The following is a 22064-nucleotide window of genomic DNA, read 5'->3' on the forward strand; positions in this document are numbered from 1 at the left end:
GAATACCCTAAAAGGTAGTTCGGTGTGTGTGTGGCAAAATACAACGTAAAAGTTACCGTTTTTACCACCGTAAAACGTACAGTTCAGTGGCATTAAGTAAATAGTGTTGTATGATTGTCCCCGTATCTAGTTCTAGAACTTTTTTGTTACCCCAAGAGGAAATCCCACACCCTACACCCATTAAGCAGTGACTCTCCATTCATCCCTTCCCCCAGCCTCTGGCAGCCACCCGGCCACTTCCTGTCTCTGTAGACTTGCCCAGTGTGGTAATTTATATAAATGGAATCATCCAATATGCAGCCTTCTGTAAGTTGCTTTTTCATTTAACATAATGTTTTCAGGATTCATCCTTGTGGTAGCAGTCATCAGAACTTCTTATCTTTTTTTTTTTTTTTTAATGTTTTATTTATTTTTGAGAGAGAGTGCACTAGCGGGTAAGGGGCTGAAAGCGAGGAAGAAGACAGAGGATCTGAAGCAGGCTCTTTGCTGACAGCAGCAAGCCCGACATGGGGCTCGAGCTCACGAACTGAGATTATGACCTGAGCCCAAACCAAAGGTTTAACTGATTGAGCCACCCGGGTGCCCCAGAACTTCATTTCTTTTTATGGCCAGATAATATTCTGTGTATGCATATACCCCATTTTACTTATCTATTCATCCATTAGTGGACACTTGGATAGTTTCCACCATGTTGGCAGTTTGAATAGTTCTGTTATAAATTTTGTTGGAACCTATGTTTTCAGCTCTTTTCAGTGTGTATGAGTGGAATTTCTGGGTCATATAGTCATTCTGTTTAACCTTTTTAAAAAAATTTTTTTTAACATTTATTTTTAAGAGAGAGAGAGAGGAGAGAGCATGAACAGGGAAGAGGCAGAGAGAGAGGGAGGGAGACACAGAATCTGAAGCAGACTCCAGGCTCTGAGCTGTCAGCACAGAGCTCAATGCAGGGCTTGAACTCATGAACTACGAGGTCATGACCTGAGCTGAAGTTGGATGCTTAACCGACTGAGCCACCCACCCACCCCCTGTTTAAGTTTTGGAGGAATCAAGAGTTATGTGGTATATCTGTTTGTTTTAACAGTTTGGTTTTGTTTCCAAATACAGGAAGCTCTTACACCTCAGAAATGTATTCCTCACATCATTGTCCGGGGTCTTGTGCGCATCCGATGCGTTCAGGAAGTGGAGAGGATACTTTATTTTATGACGAGAAAAGGTCTCATCAACACAGGGGTTCTCAACGTTGGCACCGATCAGCATCTTCTTCCTAAAGATTACCACAATGTAGGTGACTGCTGATTTAGCAGGAACACCACCGCCACCATCATCAGTGCTCGTACGCGGATACAGGATACTAGTGAATACTCATTAATAATACTAGAAACAGTCGCATCATCACCACAGAAATGATAAAGGAGGATGTTTGTAGACTGTGCATTACCCTGGGGAAGATAGTATCAGGAACTGTTTTCCTAGACTGTAGAGGGGGCTCCTTAAGGCAAGAACTTCCGTGTTCTTTAGGAAAATGACTTTCTATGAACATCAAAGAAATACAGATGAGCTAACAGGGCTTGGCGGTTAGTACCTTCTAGAACAACTAACACAGTACATTGTTTTCATTTCTCTAATTGGACTTTTTTTTTTTTCCTTATAGAAATCAGTCATCATTATCGGGGCTGGTCCGGCAGGATTAGCAGCTGCTAGGCAACTGCATAACTTTGGAATTAAGGTAAGATTTTGAGACGTGAAGTTGATAACAGATACTTAAGCACTCCTTTGGTCCAAATTTTCTAAGATTTAGAAACCAGTTTCTGATTTTAGTGGGCAGTGCTAAATGCACTGTATCTTTGTATCTTTAAAATCTTTGCAATCGGTCCTAGAAAAGATTTAAAAAAAAAAATGAAATTGGTTTAATAAAAGAAAATTAGAATAGCAGTTCTCAACAGCTTTAGACAGGGTTTTAGGAGCGCCTAGGTGGCTCAGTTGGTTAAGCATCCGACTTCGGCTCAGGTCATGATCTCGTGGTTCATCCGACTTCGGCTCAGGTCATGATCTCGTGGTTCATGGGTTTGAGCCCCACGTTGTGCTCTGTGCTGACAGCTCAGAGCCTGGAGCCTTTCTTCAGATTCTGTGTCTCCCTCTCTCTCTGAACCTCCTCTGCTTATGCTATCTCTATATCTCTCTCAGAAATAAATAAAACATTAAAAAAAATTATAGAGTTTTAGACTCCTAATGATCAAGTCAGAAGAGATTCTGCAGGTATTAACAGCAGAAATTTTTCCCAGGGTGTTGTTGACACTAGAAAGAGGACTTTGGGAAAAAGTCTTTGTTTTTGCAGAAGCTTGAGACAGCTAATAGCAGCTTGGAAGTTCACCATTTCTTGTATAAAAGTTTCTGAAACACAGTGAAACTTTCATATGTAAATCAAAACTACACTTTTTTTTTTTTTTTTTTTTTTTTTTGAGTAACCTCTGTCCTCTGTGCCCAACGTGGGGCTTGAACCCACAACCCTGAGAATGGGAATTGCATGCTCTACCGACAGCCAGCCAGGTGCCCCTCAAGGGCACACTTTGAATCCCACTCTGAGAATCAAAAATCTTTGGTTTTGGAAGCAAGACGGAATTAGTGAATCCGTTGTTGAGACAATTGCAGGACTTTTAAAGTGTGCTATACCTGTCTGACGCAGTTTGCTTCTCCGAGGTAGGGTAGTTTTACCTCGTACGTGGCCTTATTCCAGTTCAGCATTAGCCGATATAGAGACTGTTAGAAAAAGAAATTGTGCAATTTAGAATCTAATTTCCATTAGGTTCATTCAAATTAACCGTCCCCTTGGTTTCTGTGACTTTTTAGGTCTGACACATTTTTCCTTTTTAAAAACTTATTTTTCAAGGGCTTTGGTTTTCAGTTAAACCAGATGTGAAAATCAGCTTGGTAGAACTGAATTAGTCCTCACTCTTCTCTGTCCGGCTGGAAGAAAGGACAGCTGCTTTTCTGCAGTGTGTTCTCTGCTGGAGGAGTTTCTGAGAAGAGAAAAGATTTCGGCGGCCACGTCTAGGAGCAGTTTCCCTCGGGTGAATGGAGACGTTGTCTTGGATATGTTGCTAACAAAACAGAAGAGCCTGAGTTGCATTTATAGGAAGTGTGTTTGCATTTCAAAATCTTTCCTTCTTCTTTTTTTTAAATGTTTTATTTTTGAGAGAGAGGGAATGTGAACTGGGGAGGTGCAGGGAGTGGGGGAGACAGAGGATCCAAGCAGGCTCTGAGCTGAGAGCAGACAGACAGCCTGATGCGGGGCTCGAACTCACAAACAGCGAGATCGTTATCTGAGCCGAAATCAGACACTCAACAGACTGAGCCTCCCAGACGCTGCACAAAGTATTTTCTTAATGATGTTAAGCTAGGAAGTGTTTGAATTGGTCATTTATTTATTCCAGCATCAGATATTAAGGCCAAGATTTCTTGTTGGTGTTTACTTAGGAAACTCACAGATTATGTTACAGGGAAGATTATTAACACCCAGAGTCTAGGGTGTTGTCTTTAATATCCTGCCTTCCTCTTACACTAAAAAGAAACCAGAAATGGGTGGGTCTGTGTTAATAGGAATGAAGTCCGAGAAAGAGAGTGGGGAGGGTAGACACTTGGCTAGAGTCGTGCTTGTTGAAGAAATGAGGAATAAATATTCAGAGGACCCCCACCTGTTCTCCCCTTTCTTTCGCCGGGTGAGGAGACAGACCCCAGAGAAATCACCCTTCCTTGTCACGGGCAGGAAATAGTCTCCTGCAGAACGGAGGAGATGATTAACTTGGGGAACCTCCTTGAGCAATTTGAAAGAGTGCTTTTCAGGATCCAGAAGTGGGATGGGTGGCCTCACGCTGCATAGGATTCCCATTTTCCCCGGGTCACTGCAGCCCAGAGAAGTGTGGTTGCTTATAGCCACAGGGCTGTCTGTCACACGCAGCCCCTCCTCCCCTCATAAATTTGGGGGAAGTAGGGGTCCCTGGCCAGCTCAGTGAGGAGAGCATGCAACTCTTAATTTCAGGGTTGTAAGTTCAAGCCCCACGTTGGGTGTAAAGATTACTTAAAAATCTTTTTTAAAAAATGCAGAATCATTCAAACCCTTAAAAAGAAAAAAAAGAGAAATTTGGGGGGAGGTAAGATCGTCTGGGTAATGGGGCCAGCCTGCTTAGGTCAAGCCCATGGGGTCATCCTTGGATAGAATGACCTATGATTTTTAAAACATTTTTTTAATGTTTATATTTTGAAAGAGAAAGACAATAGTGTGAGCAGGGAAGGGACAGAGAGAGAGAGACACAGAATCCAAAGCAGGCTCCAGGCTCAAGCTGTCAGCACAGAGCCTGATGCAAGGCTCGAACTCATGAGCTGTGAAATCATGACCTGAGCCAAAGTCGGACGCTTAACTGACTGAGCCACCCAGGCGCCCCTGTTTGTTTGTTTGTTTGTTTGTTTTAAATAACAGCCACATCTTAGGGACATTGAGGCCTATTTGCAATGCTAAAGGAATTTTGCCACATACATAGATGTCTCATAGGACAAAATCACCACTTTAACCTAGTTTCTTACAGTGCTTTTTGATTTGTGGAATAGTATTTCATAAAAGCTTTCAGAGTGCATCTCATGTGCCAGCTCATGAAATCTTAACATTGTGGGATCGGAGAAGAGGCAGGCCACTCACTCACTCCTTGCTAAAAGCTGGATTGTGTGTTTTAACATCTACTTGGCTTCTGTTCACCCCCGCCCTCATTTAAAGTTTTTTCTCAAGCAATATAATAATTAACCAAATACGGAACTTCGTTAACTGTGTCATTTCGCATTTATAGAACTGCATTTAAAATGGCTACCCAATTCCTATTTAGCTTCCCTGATTGCCTGTGTTTTTAGGTGACTGTCCTCGAAGCCAAAGACAGAATCGGAGGCCGAGTATGGGATGATAAGTCTTTCAAAGGCGTCACGGTGGGAAGAGGGGCGCAGATTGTCAATGGCTGTATCAACAACCCGGTAGCACTCATGTGTGAGCAAGTGGGTTTCTTTACGGTTCGTCTTGTAGATAAGCAGAAGAAAACATGGTCTCATGTTGCTTGTGTATAGTATTAATATGCTTCTAGATGATAAATAACCCCCAAATGATTTCTTGCCCCCTCCTCCCCAGTGAAAACAGTTACAGTTCTTCCTTTCTGAGAAAGTGGAGCTTGAGCACAAAGATTTTTTTCCTGAGATCTATAATTCTATTTGTGCGTTATTTGCAGGCCGCTTGATAAGCTTGTCATTTTAAGGTTGCGGGTGAAGCAAATAAAAATACAGCATGCCCAGCTAAATTTGACTTTTTGGATAAACAACAAGTAATTTTTTTTTTAGGATAAGTGTATCCCAGATGTCACATGAGCTATTTTGCAAGCACTATTTGGGACATACTTATACTAAAAAACAAAAACAAAAAAAAAACCCCAAAACCCAAACCACTCGTTGTTTATCTGAGAATCCGATTTGAAGAGGGCGTCCTATCTTTTATCAGGGACCCTTACATAGGTTTTGTGAAGACCTGGTGTAGGCCCAAGGGTTTTTTTCTGAACTGTTTATTGCCAGAAAATTTGGCATCAGCTTCTGTGAGTGTTGGTGTGGTTGCGTGCTCATTCCTGTGAGGGTCCACGCAGGGGACAGAACGTCAGAGCGAGGGGAGGCCGTGCGCAGCTGTAGCACCTGATGCGTTGACAAACCCTGGCCCAGAAGCTGGAGGGTACATGGCATGGAAGCTGCCTGCTGTCACCCTCACCTGCTCCTGCGAGAAGCACTCCTGGATTTCACGCTCTTTCCTCACTGCCTGACTTGGCTGCCATTTCCCAGCAGGCCTGCTTAGCTTTCCTTTTGGGATCTACTAGACCCTTTTCTCCATGAGAGCTCTGTCTGATTTCAGCTTAGAACCTGTAAGTGTTTTTTCCAGGGAAAATTTTCACCTTCTTATTCTTATTATTTTGAAGCTTGGCATCAGCATGCATAAATTTGGAGAGAGATGTGACTTAATTCAGGAAGGTGGAAGAATAACTGACCCCACTATTGACAAGCGCATGGATTTTCATTTTAATGCTCTCTTGGATGTTGTCTCTGAGTGGAGAAAGGATAAGACTCAGCTCCAAGATGTGCCCTTAGGAGGTATGGGAGAATGGTGTTCTGAATGTTCCGTGGGAGTCTTTCTGTAACCCAAAGCTGGATTAGCAGGAACAGAGTAGTCCTCTGAAGGGGCACCCGGCCGGCTTGGTCAGTGCAGCATGTGACTCTTGATCTCAGGGTCGTGAGTTCAGGCTCCCACGTGGGGCGTAGAGCCTACTTTAAAAAAAAAAAAAAAAAAAAATGGAGTCCTATGAACATTCCTTTTGGACTGATGAATTCCCCAAACTGTCCCACCCTGGGGAGCAAATCTTCCTCAGGGACCTTTAGATGGCCGTGTGCATGGGCACACAGATCTTACATTGCGTAAAATAGCTGGTAAAATCATTTAAATGTTTAATTTTCAGTTTCCCAGAGGAGCTTACTTTTAAGGAAACCATGGTAAGCCCCATGTGAATAGTCAGTGACCTGATGCCCTCTCTAGATAAGAGAGTTTCTGTATGCCAGGATTTCCTTTCCCTCTTGCATGCAGTAGGTTGAGATTTTTTTTTCAGTATGCTTTAAGAATTCAAGAATGTGTATTATAGTTTAAAATTTTAAATTCGGAATCGCTAGGCTTTCTTTGGTACTAAATGGACCAAAACGTACTAAATGTACTCTTTTCGAAAACTTGACTGTTGGTAACAACTCATTTCCATGAGGGTGCCAGCTGAGATTTTATCATATTGCTTCTTAAATTGATATTTATTTACCCTACAATTTTTATGTCCTGAATGTATCAACTTGTAGTTCTCGGTGAAGGTCCGGGTTTCTTAAAGTGTGACTTTGTTCGCAAGGTGTTAATTTGCTTCAACTGTGTGTTTCCTTAAAGGGTTTTTAGTTCTTCATCCCATTAGATGCTTCATCATGGGTGAATGTCACAGTCACAAGGACCGGCCCTGCTCTTTACCCTCCCTTTCCTCTCCTGAGACCCACCACGTTGCGCTGCCCTTCCTAGTTAGGTGTTCACCGGCAGGTTCTAACAGACATTTTCAGAAATTTCCTGGGATGCACAGGGATCATTGAATCAAATGTAGGTAGTGTCCAGACCCAGTTGGTGGGTTGTTGAATTTTCTGGAATTGGAGACGGTTCCTGGGCCGACTTGCGGAATGTTCTCAGAGTTTGGTTAGCGTTCTGCAGGTGTGTGGTGGTCACTGGGTGGGGTTTTCTTCGCCCTTCTCTCGGGGCTACCAGATAAAAACGTTAATAACACTGCTCTGTCCTGGCCTTGCTTAAGAAAAGTCCTCAGGGCAGGCTCAGCAGCACGGACTGTGTAAGTTGGTGTTTCGTCCTACGAATATTTTTTTGAAAAGCTTGAATAATGGTGCGCACATCTCCACGTGAGGAAGGTTCTGGGTACAGCCTGCCTGCTAATGTCTGAGCTGAGATTCTACCTAATTAGCACTTGGCCCAAAACACCCAAATATAAATAGTGAGAAGCTAGAGTTAATTTCACAGAGCATATGTGCTAAAGCTTTTAAATGTAATTTACATAAAAATCACATGAAGGCTTTCCCCAATCTGTTCATACTTAATCTCACACACTGCTCCAGCAGCCCTGGCTCTCCCCGAATCCCTACAGCAGCTAAAGGAAAATAGGAGGTACCCGGCAGGATGCAGGAATGGGACAGCAGGACCCGGCACAAATCCAGAGGTGCCGCGGGCTTCCCTGGATTAACCATATAGCATGAGAATGGAACATTTTCATGAGAACCTGGAGTTGCCAAAACAAACTTTTTTTAAACTTACTTTCAGTTCCGTGACTAGCTAAGCAAGTGCACAGGACTTGATAGAAGCTTGGAGTCTGCGGTGTGCATGTAGGGTGGTGGTCCTCCCTGGGAAGGGGATGAAGAAGGGCCCGTGCTAAGGTTCCTACCATTTGTCAGACCTGAGCTGCCCTCCCCCCCCAACATCCCTGCAGTAAAGGGAATCTAAGACCAGAATCGGAATGACCCCACAGGACTGTTATGTGTAGCTGAAAGCCCAGTTGTGTGACATGTGTGAGTGTTGGGGTTGCTAGCAAGCAGGATCCCCAAAGGGCATAGCGGGGACAGTGGGCCGTGCTGGGGGGCCGGCGGGGAGGGCAGTGAGGGCAGCCGCCTCCCTCAGTTGGAAATACCAGTAAGAGGGGGCTGTGGCTCAGCAGGGCATGTGAGCAGGCAGCAGTAGCTGCTGTCTTTGGAGAGGCTGAAAATGTGCTAGCCGTGTCTGGCTGCGGGTTTTGGAATTTATTACCTAGGCAGTAAAAAACCAGTAATTAAAAGATATCGAGGCAGAAGGCTGAGGTGATAAAAGGCCATAATGGAGTATTCTTGTTTTGGAGAGAATGTGGCCAACAGTCTATGGTAGGTCTCTTTGTTGAGGTGAGAGGTCCTCAGAGCTTGACTTCAGGTGACTTGCACTAGGACCAGAAAGAGAAGAGGACTTTTCTCTGGGTGTGTGTCTTTATATCTGTGTGTGTGTGTGGCGGGGGGGNTTGAGCCAGAAAAGTCTCAGCTGGGCAGAACTGGCATATGGTTGAAGATAGAGAGCCTACTGACTTTGTTTGCAGTTGAGATAAGCTTTTCCTTTGTGAGCAAAACGAGCCTTCTCAAGATACCATCCCCCACACCCCGAGTTTGCTTGGGAAGGGACCTGGGGTTTGCGGTTTTGGGGTTTTGCAGGTGGCTGGAAGCCTAAGGTAAGGGATTATAGAATAGCGTGACAGCTGTGTTTTTCCTGCTTTGCCCCATTCCCGCTACAGAAAAGATCGAGGAGATCTACAAGGCCTTCATTCAGGAGTCCGGCATCCAGTTCAGTGAACTTGAACAGCAGGTGCTGCACTTCCACCTGAGTAACCTGGAGTACGCCTGCGGGAGCAGCCTCCACCAGGTGCGACTGGCTGCTGTGAAGCCGCACCTGTGCGTGCGTGCGTGCACACCACGGATCTAAGTACCGCACCCCCCGCCGGCTTGGGTAAACAGGAAGCCATGGTTCTGCTGTTGAAAAGTTCAAAAACCATGACTTCAGAGCATATTAACCCCACAGCAGTTTAGACTCTTTTTTCTTTAAAGCGAGCGGAACCTTCCCGATGATGTGTAAGAAGACTCGGTATGCGAGCCGAGCGCAGGACGGCTGTTGGGCTGGACCCGGGAGGGGCCCGAGCCTTGTCTGTGCACCGCCGGCCTCCTTTGTGCTCCACGGATGCCCTGCAGACGTTTCTGTGGGACTGTGCGTGGTCTGGGAACACCGCTCTCAGGAGACCAAAATAGAGGAGGCTTACAGTTACGGTCTGTTTGTCCTGCTGAAGCAAATTTAAACTTGCCTCAGCCCCTTGACCCCTGTGGTCTTGATACTCAGACACTCTGCATTTTAAATAGACCCTCACCTCTTGCCCAACCCCGCACCTCTCTGCATTCAACTTCATTGCGATCAGAGTAACCCTGTTTTCCAGAATCATGCCGGTTTCAGCCTCTGCACACGTGCCACGTTGAAGACACGTGGCTGGCGTATTTCTAGATGGAGTTGCTCAGATGCAGTTTTGCTGGTAGAGTCCTTCTCTTCCAGAATTACTGATCTGTAATACACGGAGTGTGTTTATCAAGGAGTGGTCCCCACGCCCAAATCATGTCTGCCTTTTGTTCTAAGATCCGCTTTTCTGGGGCACGTGGCCGGCTCAGGCAGTGGAACATGCCACTTTTGATCTTGGGGTCATGAGTTCAAGCCCCGTATTGGGAGTCAAGTTTACTTAAAAAAAGAAAAGAAAATGAATAACGCAAGCTTTCCCGCACATTATCGTTCCCCAGGTGTCTGCTCGCTCCTGGGACCACAACGAGTTCTTTGCTCAGTTTGCTGGTGACCACACTCTGCTAACACCTGGCTACTCCGTAATCATTGAAAAGCTGGCAGAAGGACTAGACATTCGGCTCGAGTCTCCAGTGAGTCTGGAGGGGCGGCTCCGGTTTGGCCTTGGGTTTGGAGGAGGTCAGGTTCGGGCACTTGGATTACACGGGAGGCAGATGCCTGCCATGAGCCTGTCCCTTAGGCAGCACCGCTGTCTGGGAGCATCAGTGGCTCAGGCGCATTTTCATTGCTGATAAAGTGTGCAAGGGTCTCCTGACCTCCCTGACACAGTGCAGCCATTTTCACTCTAGACTGTTGCCCTCGGTCTTTGTCCCTGCACGTCTGTATTGTGCATTACTCTAAGCCTAGAGGCTGCCATTTACCTATTTCATTTTAGACTGTGTTGTAAAGATTTTCCATATGCCGACAAAGCGTTTGTAATTGTAATGATAGTCCCTGAAGTCAGCTGTGAATGAGACTGAGATCTCCGAATGCCAGGAAGTGTCTCTCCGGAGTCTTGGAGATCTAAACTCACGTGACCGACCTGGAGAGGACCCTGGGCCCTGTGGCCCGTCCCTCGTGGTTTTCACGATTGTTTATCTTGTGCAGGTGCAGAGCATTGATTATTCAGGAGATGAAGTGCAGGTGACCATTGCGGACGGGACGGGGTGTACAGCACAGAAGGTAGGTGCTGGCATTTCACGGGGGGGCAGCCGGGGATGCGGGAAAACTGTTTTCTACCCGGAAGTTGACCTTTGGCAGTCTGCCTGGGGCCATGTTTGATTCCTGAAGAGCTTGCTATCTCCATTCAGTTCTGTGAGGGTCCACAAATCTGATTGAACTGATCTAACACTGCATGGATTCATGACAGAATTCCAAATAGTGCTTATTTACTTCTTACTTTTTCTTTAAATTTTAGTTGACACGAATAGTGGTTGTTTTTTTTTTTAATGTTTATATTTGACAGGGACAGCACCCAACTGAGGGAGGGGCAGAGAGAGAGAGGCAGATGCAGAATCCAAAGCAGGCTCCAGGCTCTGAGCTGTGAGCACAGAGCCCAACACGAGCCTTGAACCTATGAACTGTGAGATCATGACCTGAGCCAAAGCCCCTTAACCAACAGAGCCCCCCAGGCGGCCTGAGTAGTGTTTCTTAAAGTGAGTTCTGTGGTACATCAGTCCTGAGAGTTGAATAAGAGAAGAAATTCTTTCGGCAAATAAGTTTGAAAGTGTTGTATACTGCAGTCTACTTTTTGGGTACTGAGAAGTCGTGCATTCCCAAAAAACTTAGTTTATTTTGTTTAATTCAGTACATACAAAGGTCGTGGGTTTGTTTATTTTGCCATGGAATCATTTTTCAAGTCAAGACAGCTCTGTGTTTTCATTTTGAAACTGGCAGAAGTCCTTTTGTGTTCCTGGTAATTTTTGTAAACCACTTGAGTAGGTGGACGCTGGAAGGGGACTGCGATATGCAGAGATTTCCGAGGTGTTGGAGAGCAGAGGTGCTTACCTGGGGCGGGGGGGGATTAATAAGCCCTGTAAATTTATTTCAGTTTAGTGAAGTCTGAAATGACCAAAATGTATACATGACAGACTATCACTAGATTCCTAGATGAGCTGTGCTCTCTCTGCCCTTTTCGGTTATCTGGAAGTATTTCAGATGCATGATATTCTTAGCAAAGTAAAGGAGGGCATGTCAAGTGAAGAGACAGGGCCTGGTCTGTGAGCTCAGGGGGCGGCTCCTTATTACTCCGACCATCAACTTGCAGGGCAGTTATGAGGGGCCGTGTGGCCTCTGGACTCGTGCTGGTTCTCAGTCCCGGCTCATGTGAGAACCACCTGGAAGGGGCTGAAACAGAAAGGCTGCAGAACCCCACCCCCAGAGACTCTCCGGGGGTCAGGCTGGTCATGTTGGGAAAGCTGCTCAGGAGAGTCCAGCGTGTCAGTGTCGGGCAGCGTGTGCTTGTGTGTGAGCCCCCCAGCTGAGAATCAGCCTAAGTCTAAAGCTCCTCCTGGTGGTAAAAACTTTTTTAAATGCCGCTCTTTAAAATTGCAAGTCAGCAGCGGGGCGCCTGGGTGGCTCAGTCGGTTGGGTGGCCGACTTGGGCTCGGGTCACGATCACCCACGGTTCGTGGGTCGGGCTCTGTGCTGACAGCTCGGAGCCTGGAGCCTGCTTCAGATTCTGTCTCTTGTCTTTCTCTGCTCCTCCTCTGCCCACGCATGGTCTCTCTGTCCTTCTCTTCCTCTCCCTCCCTCCCCTCTCTCTCTAATACACATAAACACTAAAAGAAATTAAACTTGCAAGTTAGCTGATGGCTCAGCCTCTGATAGTTTGTGTCTCTGCCTCCTGATGGCCCTCGCTGGTTCCCCCTCTGCCTGACCGTAACCAGGTGCCTTTGCTCATCTCTCTCTGTATCCAGCTCCCCAGGGTTATGAAGGCATAGCCACAGGCTGTATTTTCAAGTCTGTTCTGGAATGTTTAAAGGAAGTATTTTTATAGTAGTCTGCACAGATCGCATGGTCTGAGTTGGAAGTTGCCCTGACTTACAAGCGAAAGATTTCCACCCCAACGTGATAGGCTGATAAACAACTGACACGCTGTCATGCGGTCTCGGCTGCTTCTACCAGGGTCTGGTCTCGGTCTCTGACCAGAGCATGTTGATCTTTCCCCTGTTTACCTAAGTTCGTGTGCTTTTTTTTTTTTTTTTTTAATGTTTATTTTTGAGAGAGGGTGTGAGTCAGGGAGGGGCAGAGAGAGAGAGAGGGTCAGAGGATCTGAAGCAGGCTCCGTGCTGACAGCACAGAGCCCGATGCAGGGCTTGAACCCAGGGGCCTCAAGATCACGATCTGAGCTGAAGTCGGACGCTTAACCGACTGAGCCACCCAGGCGCCCCACTTCATGTGCTTTTGGAAGCAATTTTGTTGTTAAGAAAATATCCAGATCTTACTCCCTTGAAGTTGTTCTGCTTCCAAGAGAATAATTGTTCTTTTTTATGTTTTCCTTGTGATAGAGAAAATGTTTTATACTTTATAAAAAGCTCCATGTGGCAGAAAATAGCGACAAAGTAACAGGAAGAATTCTGGCCTTTCTTTGATCCTAAAGTTGGGGTTCAAGCCACATACGCTAAGTATGTGCTGAGGGCCATGGCAGACGTGGTGCTTGGCAGTCAGTTCTACCGCCCCCGCCCCCGGGTGTCCTGTGCTGTCCTACAGCGTAGACAGAAGCGGACACATACACACGAATCCACACACTTCCCAGACTCCCTTGCAGCTGCAGTTCTAAATGTGAAATGGTCCAGCCGCTGCGGTGTGCTGACATGAGATTTGGAAGGTGCGGCGTGGCTTTTCCTTCCTTCTGACCAACGTTGTGGTCAGGGTGTTGGGTTTTTCCGCAGTGGGGCCAGTAGAGGATCCAGGGTCTGTTCATGAAGTACAGGGAGTCGAGAGGCAAGGCGTGAGGAGCCCGTTTTACAGCTTGCTCTACAAGCGTTGTGGTTCAGGAGCTGGTGGTACCAGTAGCAGCTCCTCGGTGTGACTGTGTGGTCACATGGTGCCAGGGCCGGAAATTTCCTGACTGGATGGAGACACCGCAGCTCTCTTTAGCTGGATTTTGTGATGGGACTAANTCTCCCTTTCCCCCACCATTTCCCCCCTTCTTCTCCCCCTTGGTCCTCTGTTAAGTTCCTCCTAATCCTCCTATACATGCAAACATATGATGCGACTCAGTCATTCTTGAAGGCTCTGTTAGCATCTGTACCTTCAGCTCTCCTAAAAGATTTTGTAAGCCGTTGGAAGACCCTGCAATAAATTTTTTCCTCTGTAATAGTCCATAATGTTTTTTTTAATGTTTTTAAATTTATTTATTGATTTTGAGGGAGAGGGAGTGTGAGTGGGGGAGGGTCAGAGAGAGGGAGAGAGAGAATCAGAGGCAGGTCCCAGACTGTCAGCATGGAGCCTGACATGGGGCCTGATCTCGTGAACCGTAAGATCATGATCTGAACCAAAAATCAAGAGTGGGACGCTTAACTGACCGAGCCACCCAAGCGCCCCAGTAATCCATAATGTTTCTGATGTGCTTTACCATTTATGAAGCATATTGACATATATTGTATGAGTTTTCGGCATTACTCCAATTCTTTGAGATTGATTGGGCAGGTATTGGCCGCGTATTAGAAAGTGTCAGGGGCGCTTGGGTGGCTCACTGGGTTAAGCAGCTGACTGAGGCTCAGGCCATGATCTTCCGATTGTGAGTTCAAGCCCCACGTCAGGCTCTGTGCTGACAGTCTGGAGCCTGCTTAGGATTCTGTGTCTCCCTCTCTCTCTGTTCCTCCCCTGCTTGCTCTCGCTGTCTCAAAAATAAATGAAGATTTAAAAAATTTAAAAAAAAAAGTGTCAGTCATGATACACAAATGTAGTTCTTCTGATTCCATATTTAGGGCTGTTTCCTCTTACAATAGGCCTTTTCAGTTGGCATCTACTGACTCTTGTCACCCAGGGTTGCGGTAAACCATTAACGCCTTTCTGCAGGTTCCTCTGCGTGAATGCCACGTCTCAGCCGGGCGCCCCTGTGCGTGGAACCACCGCGGGGGGCGGCTCTTGCTCTTCCCACTAGAAAAAGGGACGTTGACAGTCTCGTGATTGGTGACCGAGAGGAATGTCCTTTGGGTTTTGAGACTTTCCTGGTCCTAACCCACTGGGTAGTTGTGCTTTTGAGAGTGAACTGTTGGTTTTCCCCACAGGTACTGGTCACTGTCCCCCTGGCCTTACTGCAGAAAGGTGCCATTCACTTCAACCCGCCGCTGTCGGACAAGAAGATGAAGGCCATCAACAGCTTAGGCGCGGGCATCATTGAAAAGGTGACTGAATTACTCCAGCCTCGACACCCAGGAGAGGACTTTGGGGTGACAGGGGTTCCTTACCTTCTGGTCCTGGGGGAAGAGTGGATCATTTTTTCATCCAAATAAAATTCGAAGATTTTGTTTTCATGTTGAGTAACTGTTGGTGAAGAATACAAAGGCCATTGCCGAAACAGGAGGAGCAGAGCTGGCCGAGGTCAGCATTGTGCCTGATGTCAGGAAAGTGGACGTTGTTATTCAAAATTTGAACTTGGCATATAAATATATGAAGTGATTTTTTTTTTTTTGGCTGATTTCCAAGTCTCCCCTCCATTAATTGGTCCCAGTGAGGAGAATGTTTCACTTCCTCTGCCTTTAAATAACATCTTCTCTTAAGCAGAACGTGCCAGTGCTGGGAGCCCTAGGGGGAGGGGAGACTTCATCTTCGGGATGTCAGCTTCAGGACCAGGTCTCAGGGCTGCCTTGGCATCCTTGGATTGGCCCCGTGGTGGCCAGTGCGTCCCACCGTTACCGGTGGGGGGGCAGGACTGAAAGGCCCCGAAAGCCAGATGCTCCTGACAGAACAGAGGAGACAGGAAGGAGCATGGAAAGGGAGCATTTTAGGTTTCTTTTGTTGTGTGTCGCAGTAGCTACGAGCTGTGCATTGTTTCTTAGAGATTACTGTGCTTCTGATTCCAGAAACTCTTAGCCGTCTTTTCTCTTCTTGCTCACTTTCCAGATCGCCCTGGAGTTTCCGTATAGATTTTGGGACAGTAAAGTTCAAGGGGCTGACTTTTTTGGCCACGTCCCGCCTAGTGCCAGCAGGCGGGGACTTTTTGCCGTGTTCTACGACATGGATCCCCAGGTAAAATCGTTGGTGGCATGTGGTTTTAGAATTTGGATTGGTAATGACGCCCGTGTCAGGCGCAGGAACTGATGGACTCGGTGGATGCTGTAGATGCACACTTACGTGCCGGCTGGGTACTTGGACCTGGACCTTTTCCTTCAGGGAAGCCCCAGCACCTGCCACAGTCTCTTCAAGTACTAGTGTTGCTCCCTGGGAAGCGATTTGTTTTTTGGAAACAGATATTTTGGGCTGCTGGGGTGTCCCCTTAGGGGCAGGCCTGAGCACTACTCTCCGGTCCGTGAGCTCAGGCGGAGGACATGGGATTGGTTGGCCAGAGGGGAGGGGAGGGGGGCTCCCTGTCGGCACATGTGATTGGTGGGGCAGCAGGGGGAGGGAGGGGCGTCCCTGGGACTCGGTAATGCTCACGTCATGCACAGGTGTCCCCTTCGGTGTTCTGTTGTTCCCCTTTCTTCTTCCTTCCGAGAAACTTTAATTTTTTTGTAATGTTTGAGAGAGAGAGAGAGACAGACAGCAGGGCAGGGGCAGTGAGAGACAGAGAAAGAATCCCAAGCAGGCTCCATGCTGTCAGCTCAGAGCCCGATATGGAGCTTACTAGTCTCATGAGCCATGAGATCATGACCTGAGCCGAAATCAGGAGTCGGATACTTAACCGACTGAGCCCCCCAGCTGCCCCTTAAATTTTTTTAATGTTTATTTTTGAGAGACACAGAGAGAGAGAACAAGTGGGGGAGGGGCAGAGAGAGGTGGGACAGAGGATCTGAAGCAGGCTCCATGTTGTCAGCACAGAGCCCAGTGTGGGGCCTGAACTCATGAACTGAGATTATGACCTGAGTCAAAGTCAGAGGCTTAACAGACTGAGCCAGCCGGCACCCCATCCCAAGAAACTTTATGTTAAAAGGTTGCACTTGGGCAAAATTTCTTAACCCTTTGAGAAAGATTGTTTTCCCCTTATTTTATCTGCCCATCTGCCTTCTCCACCTTCTTCTGTTTCTTCTAGAACAAGTTCTCATAAGGGGAAAAGCCAGGAGAACCCTGAATTTGATATTTACCCTTCTTCCGAAGTTGTTCAGCCACGAACAACAAAACGTAGAGATGAATAACGAGCTTTGTGAGGGAAGCGGACTGGGGGTTGCAGTGGAGATAAGGAGTGGGGGAGGTCAGGAGGTGCGTGAGGCCGAGGGCTTTCCCTGGTTGGAGCCACGCATTTAGGGACGTCCGGACCGAAGCCGGAAGTGTGAACCGCTGTCCCCTCCGCGTCTGCAGAAGCAGCAGAGCGTGCTGATGTCGGTGGTGGCCGGGGAGGCCGTGGCGTCCATCCAGAGCCTGGACGACAAGCAGGTGCTCCAGCAGTGCCTGGCCGCCCTCCGAGAGCTGTTCAAGGAGCAGGTGAGAGCCGCCTGCGGGGCGGGGCGGAGGTGGAGGGCATGTGGGCCCCTGTCCCAGTGTCCAGCTGGCCTGCCCGGCTGCCGGCACAAATGACCCCCGTCTGGGTGGTTTACAGCAGTGCAGGTTATGTTCTCGAAGTTCTGGGGCTGGAAAGTCCAGGATCAGGGTGTAGGCAGGCTTGGTCTCTTCCGAGGCCTCTCTCCTCCGCCTGCAGGTGACGGCNAAGCACCTCTTCTTAGAAGGACACCGGTCAGACTGGATTAAAGCCCACCCTTGGGACCCCACTGGACCTGAATTACCTCGTGAAAGGCCCTTTCTCAAAGAGGGTCACAGTATGAGGTTCTGGGGGGTTAGGGTTCTGACATCCAAATTTTAGGGAGACACAGATGAGTCTATAGCAATATTCCATACCGCCTTTCACACCAGGGTCTTCCTTCCCACTCACATCATGCACACACCCCTTCCCTTCCCCTTCCCTTTCTCTTCCTTCCTCCTCTCCCCTCCCCTCGCTTCTCCCCTCCCATCTCCTCTTCCCCTCCCCCTTCCTTCCTCTCTCTTTCCCCTCCCTTCCCTCTTCCTCTCCCTTCCCTCTTCCCCTAGCTTCCCTCTCCCCTTCCCCTTTCTATCTTCCTTCCTTTCTCCCTCCCTCTTTCTCTCCCTTCCTTCCTCTCTCCCCCTCCCCCCTCCTCCCCTCCCCTCCTCCCTTCATGCTCCTCTGCGAAGGGCAGCAGTGTGGTGGGGAAGGGCATAGACCAGGCTCCTGGAGCCTGTATGTCGTACTTGCAGGGGCGACGCCCATCCCCTCTGTACCGCTCCTATTTCAGTATGCGTGCCGCTGCAGCGAGCACCACCCTCTCTTTCGTGAGGGTGTCACGGGCTCAGCATTTTCCCCACGCCGTGTATTAACCCAGACCTTCGCAAGCTTTGAGGACAGCTTTCCTTTCAAAGGGTTATTGTCCAGAATATTCTCATACCCTTCAGATGTAGCTAGTCTCTTTTCTGTCTTTTCCCAGACAGAAGGGTACCTACTTTATATTTGCCAGTTGAGGACATCTTACAATCTCTGCAGATTGGGAAACTGTGTAGCCTTCATCTTTATCAAATAAAGGAGTGGAAGTAGAAAGAAATGAAATGACTGAGAAGAGAAGGCACCTGGGGTGTTATTTTACGTGATGTGTTTACATCTCATAGTAGTCCCTAGCTTGCGGGGTTTTTTTCCAAAAATTCATTTTCACATTAGTTATTGGGACTTTAGCAAATAGTTCCCATAGAACTATTTTTATTTATTTAAGTGTTTATTTTTAAGAGAGAAGGAGCAAGCACGAGCAGGAAGGGGCAGAGAGTTGGGGTGGGGGGGACACAGGATCCAAAGCAGGCTCTGCACGGACAGCAGAGAACCTGTCATGAGGCTCGAACTCACAAACTGTGAGACCATAACCTGAGCCAAAGTCAGACACTTAACCACTGAGCCCCCCAGGAGTGCCCCCCCCCCAGCCCCCCGTAAAACTATTTTCCATGGTGGTGCTTGTCAGGGGCACAAAATTACTTAAAACTTAGTGAACGTGAAACCTGGCCCCGTCTGGCCCGCCCATTGGAGTTGCCTGCTGAGAACCGCAAGTTAAGGTCCCCTGGGCACATGCCAGGTGTCTGAAAGGGAATGCCCAGCGCGTTAGCTGCTGGCGACCGACCGTAAAGTCTCCGCGGGAGGAAGGGTGAAGGGTGGAAGTGAGCCGTTGGGGAGGCTGCGGGATTGGGCCAGAGATGGAGGAAGGCACACAAATCGGGGCCTGGGGGGGAGCTGCAGGGGCAGAGTCTAGGAGGATTAGCTCGTTTCCAGAGGAGGGGGAGCGTCGATTTGTGCTGGGGCCGTGGCATGTCCAGGCGCCCCTCTTTGACCCCGGCTTCTGGTTCCTTCCGCCCCATGCAGGAGGTCCCCGAGCCCACGAAGTATTTCGTCACTCGGTGGAGCACGGACCCCTGGATCCAGATGGCCTATAGCTTCGTGAAGACGGGCGGGAGCGGCGAAGCCTACGACATCCTTGCCGAGGAAGTACAGGGAACGGTCTTCTTTGCCGGCGAGGTGCGTGCCGTCGTCCTGGACCCGCTCACTGTCTTGGTGACTTTCTTTTAATTCAAGTGATGTACGTCCAGAAATTACAGGCAGAGTCAGATACGGTCAAAGGTGTTAGGACCCAGAACAGCAGACAGATGCCCCCTCGGCGTCCTCCTCCGGCCCTGGGGTGGCCATGTCTAACCCTTTCTCTTGTTTCTTCAGGAATTTACTTCATGGTTTCAAATATTTGTATCTTTGACTTGATTTAACAAAGTAGACATTGGGCGCCTGGGTGGGACAGTCGGTTAACTTGGCTTCAGCTCAGGTCATGGTCTCACAGTTTGTGGGTTTGAGCCCTGCATCGGGCTCTGTGCTATGGGTGCTGGGACTGCCTAGGATTCTCTCTCTGCCCTTCCCTCCCTCCCTCCCTCTCTCTCTCCCAAAATAAATTAAAAAAAAATTTTTTAATAATAGAAAAAAGAAAGTAGACATTGCTGACTACTTATCAGGTTAAAGATTTAGCCTGTTTAGTGTGGTTACTTCACACTTGAAATGGGCTCCGGGCCCCTGTGATGTGGCTTCCTGCCGAGTCACCAAGCTCTTCATTGACTCCTTTCTCACACAGCTTTCTGTTTTCTTGACAGGCTCACTGGCCCCTTTTTTCATTAGCTTAATTCTCTCTGTGCCTCTCGGGGCCCCTCCACCCTTCGGGCTTCCCTCAGTCACAGCAGAGTCCCTGTGAGCTGGTGTTAGCTCTGCTTTTGAAACCCTCTTCCTGGGGTCCCCTTGCCTGGGCTCTGGTCTACACTGGCTGATCTCTGGGCCTCCTCTTTACCACTTTCCAGGTTTTTATTTTTAAAATTATTTTTTAAATGTTTGAGAGAGAGAGTATGTGTGTGTGAGAGGGAGAGAGACAGAGAGAGAGGGTGAAAGAGAATCCCAAGTGGGCTCTGCATGCTTAACGTAGAGCCTGACTCGGGGCTTGAACTCACAAACCTGTGAGATCATGACCTGAGCTGAAATCAAGAGTCAGATGCTCAACCCACTGAGCCGCCCAGGCGCCCCACAGTGGTTCCCATTTCTGCACAGTCTTACCACCAATGTGCTGTTTTCTGGGTTTCGCTAATAGCCGCCCTAGAGGTGGGAAGTGGCCTGGCTCCTTTCTTGGTTTACTTCTGTTGAGAAATGTTTTGCTGTTTTGATTACTTCATGTTTTTCTGCGCCAGTTTTTTGCTTGCTTATAATCTATAAGCTCGTATCCTTCCGTCCTTGATTTCTTACTTCTGATCGTTTTCTCCTCACATTTTTTATTTCTCTTATTTCTAGATCTTCTGTTACATATGTTGGAACTCCTGAATTGATTTTCTATCATCTTTGCTATTACTCATATCTGTCTTCTCATCCTGTTTTTGTGGTGGGGAGATCTGTCTTCCTTGAATTGACTTTTGAAATTTAGGCTCTTTTATGAGCAGTTTCTCATCATCAGATGATTCCTTTGGTAGCACTCTCTTCTTGCTTAACAGCTCCTCAGAGTTCCTAGTTTGCTACCTCCCACTTAGCCAAATATCCCATCGTTGACTGTCTGCTCAGATTGGAATGAGGGCATTTTTACAAAAACAGCCTATTGAGAGCGCCCGTGAGCTTGCCAAGGGGTGGTTGGATCCCCAACATCTATCTATAGCTCTTTTCTCTGGGAACATTCTGGAGCCTTGCTCTTAGTTTTCAAGACCTGACTGAATCCCCATTTTCCTTACTGCCTCACCCCCACCTCTGCCTCTGACCCCCCGGGAATTTGGGTGTGGGGGAGGGGAAGTTGGCGAGGAACCAGATTGCTCTTCCCATTCCGTTTTCACTGGTGCCCAGCCCCTGCATCTGTCCTTCTGGACACTTCCAGTGGCTGAGATGTTTAAAAGGTTCTTTTGGGGTGAATTGGCTTGCTTTGGGTCACCTCCCCCCACTTACCCGCTCCAGACTTAGCCCTGTTAAGGAGACCGTCGGTGTTCTTCCATCTGCTCTCATCCCCTGTGGGCTACAGTTCGGGACCACCCAGGTCTTCTAGCGCCATCCAAAAGAGAGTTATCTTTTCTCTTCCTGATTTGTGGGAGATTACAAAAGAATGTCATTTAAAAACTGGCTGTGTGGTTTGTCCTTGGCCTGCAAAGCTTTGTGGGAACATGGCGTGACTGCATGCCAGACAGCAACTGTCCACTGCTCCCAGAGAGGCTCTGTTAGGCTTGTGTGATACAGTTGTTACTTCACATTGAAAACACTAAAACTTTTATTTAAAAATTTTTTAATGTTTCGTTTTGAGAGACAGTGTGAGCTGAGGAGGGGCAGAGAGCAAGGGAATCTCATATAATCTCATAATCTGAAGCAGGCTCCAGGCTCTGAGCTGTCAGCACAAAGCCCAATGCAGGGCTCGAACCCATGAATTGTGAGATCATGACCTCAGCTGAAGTCCAACACTTGACTGAGCCACCCAGGCGCCCCTGAAACATTTTTTAAAGCCTTTCTCTGAGGTTTCTGCCTTTCTGTATCCCCTGCTGGTGATTGAATTTTTCCTAGTGTTATTTATTTTTTAGTTTATTTATTTTGAGAGAAAGAGAGCAGGGGGAGGGAGACAGAATCCCAAGCAGGCTCCGCACCGTCAGCGCAGGGCCCACCTCAGGGCCTGAAAAACTGAGATCGTGACCAAGAGTCAGACGCTTAACAGACTGGAACCACCCCGGTGCCCCAGTAACTGTTCTTCCCTCCTGCTCATTCCCCCCATTACTGAAGTGTTTGGCACTGGCTGCTGTTCCTTCCATCCAGCCATCAATCTGGGTGACGTGGGACGCACTTTAGTTCACACGGAACTTCCTCCGCTCTGTACCCGTGTCCGCCTTCTGAGATCGGCTCTCCTCGCGTCAGTGACGGTCTCCCTTCGCTACACCCCAGACCTTG

General features: G+C 47.9%; 1 protein-coding gene across 1 annotated transcript in view; it reads left to right on the top strand.

Annotated features, from left to right (window-relative positions):
* KDM1B (lysine demethylase 1B) overlaps positions 1-22064 on the top strand; it is a 55947-nt gene that overhangs the window by 31553 nt on the left and 2330 nt on the right. Inside the window, exons 9-19 of the mRNA XM_077770138.1 lie at positions 1105-1281; positions 1652-1726; positions 4897-5034; positions 5991-6162; positions 8901-9028; positions 9943-10074; positions 10589-10663; positions 14719-14835; positions 15554-15679; positions 16946-17068; positions 18996-19148. Of these exons, the coding sequence (XP_077626264.1) occupies positions 1105-1281; positions 1652-1726; positions 4897-5034; positions 5991-6162; positions 8901-9028; positions 9943-10074; positions 10589-10663; positions 14719-14835; positions 15554-15679; positions 16946-17068; positions 18996-19148 (1416 nt within the window). The remainder of the gene's footprint in view (positions 1-1104; positions 1282-1651; positions 1727-4896; positions 5035-5990; positions 6163-8900; positions 9029-9942; positions 10075-10588; positions 10664-14718; positions 14836-15553; positions 15680-16945; positions 17069-18995; positions 19149-22064) is intronic.

Source organism: Crocuta crocuta, unplaced genomic scaffold (assembly GCF_008692635.1).
Source record: "Crocuta crocuta isolate KB4526 unplaced genomic scaffold, BGI_CrCroc_1.0 scaffold24, whole genome shotgun sequence".
In the NCBI taxonomy this organism is placed as follows: domain Eukaryota; kingdom Metazoa; phylum Chordata; class Mammalia; order Carnivora; family Hyaenidae; genus Crocuta; species Crocuta crocuta.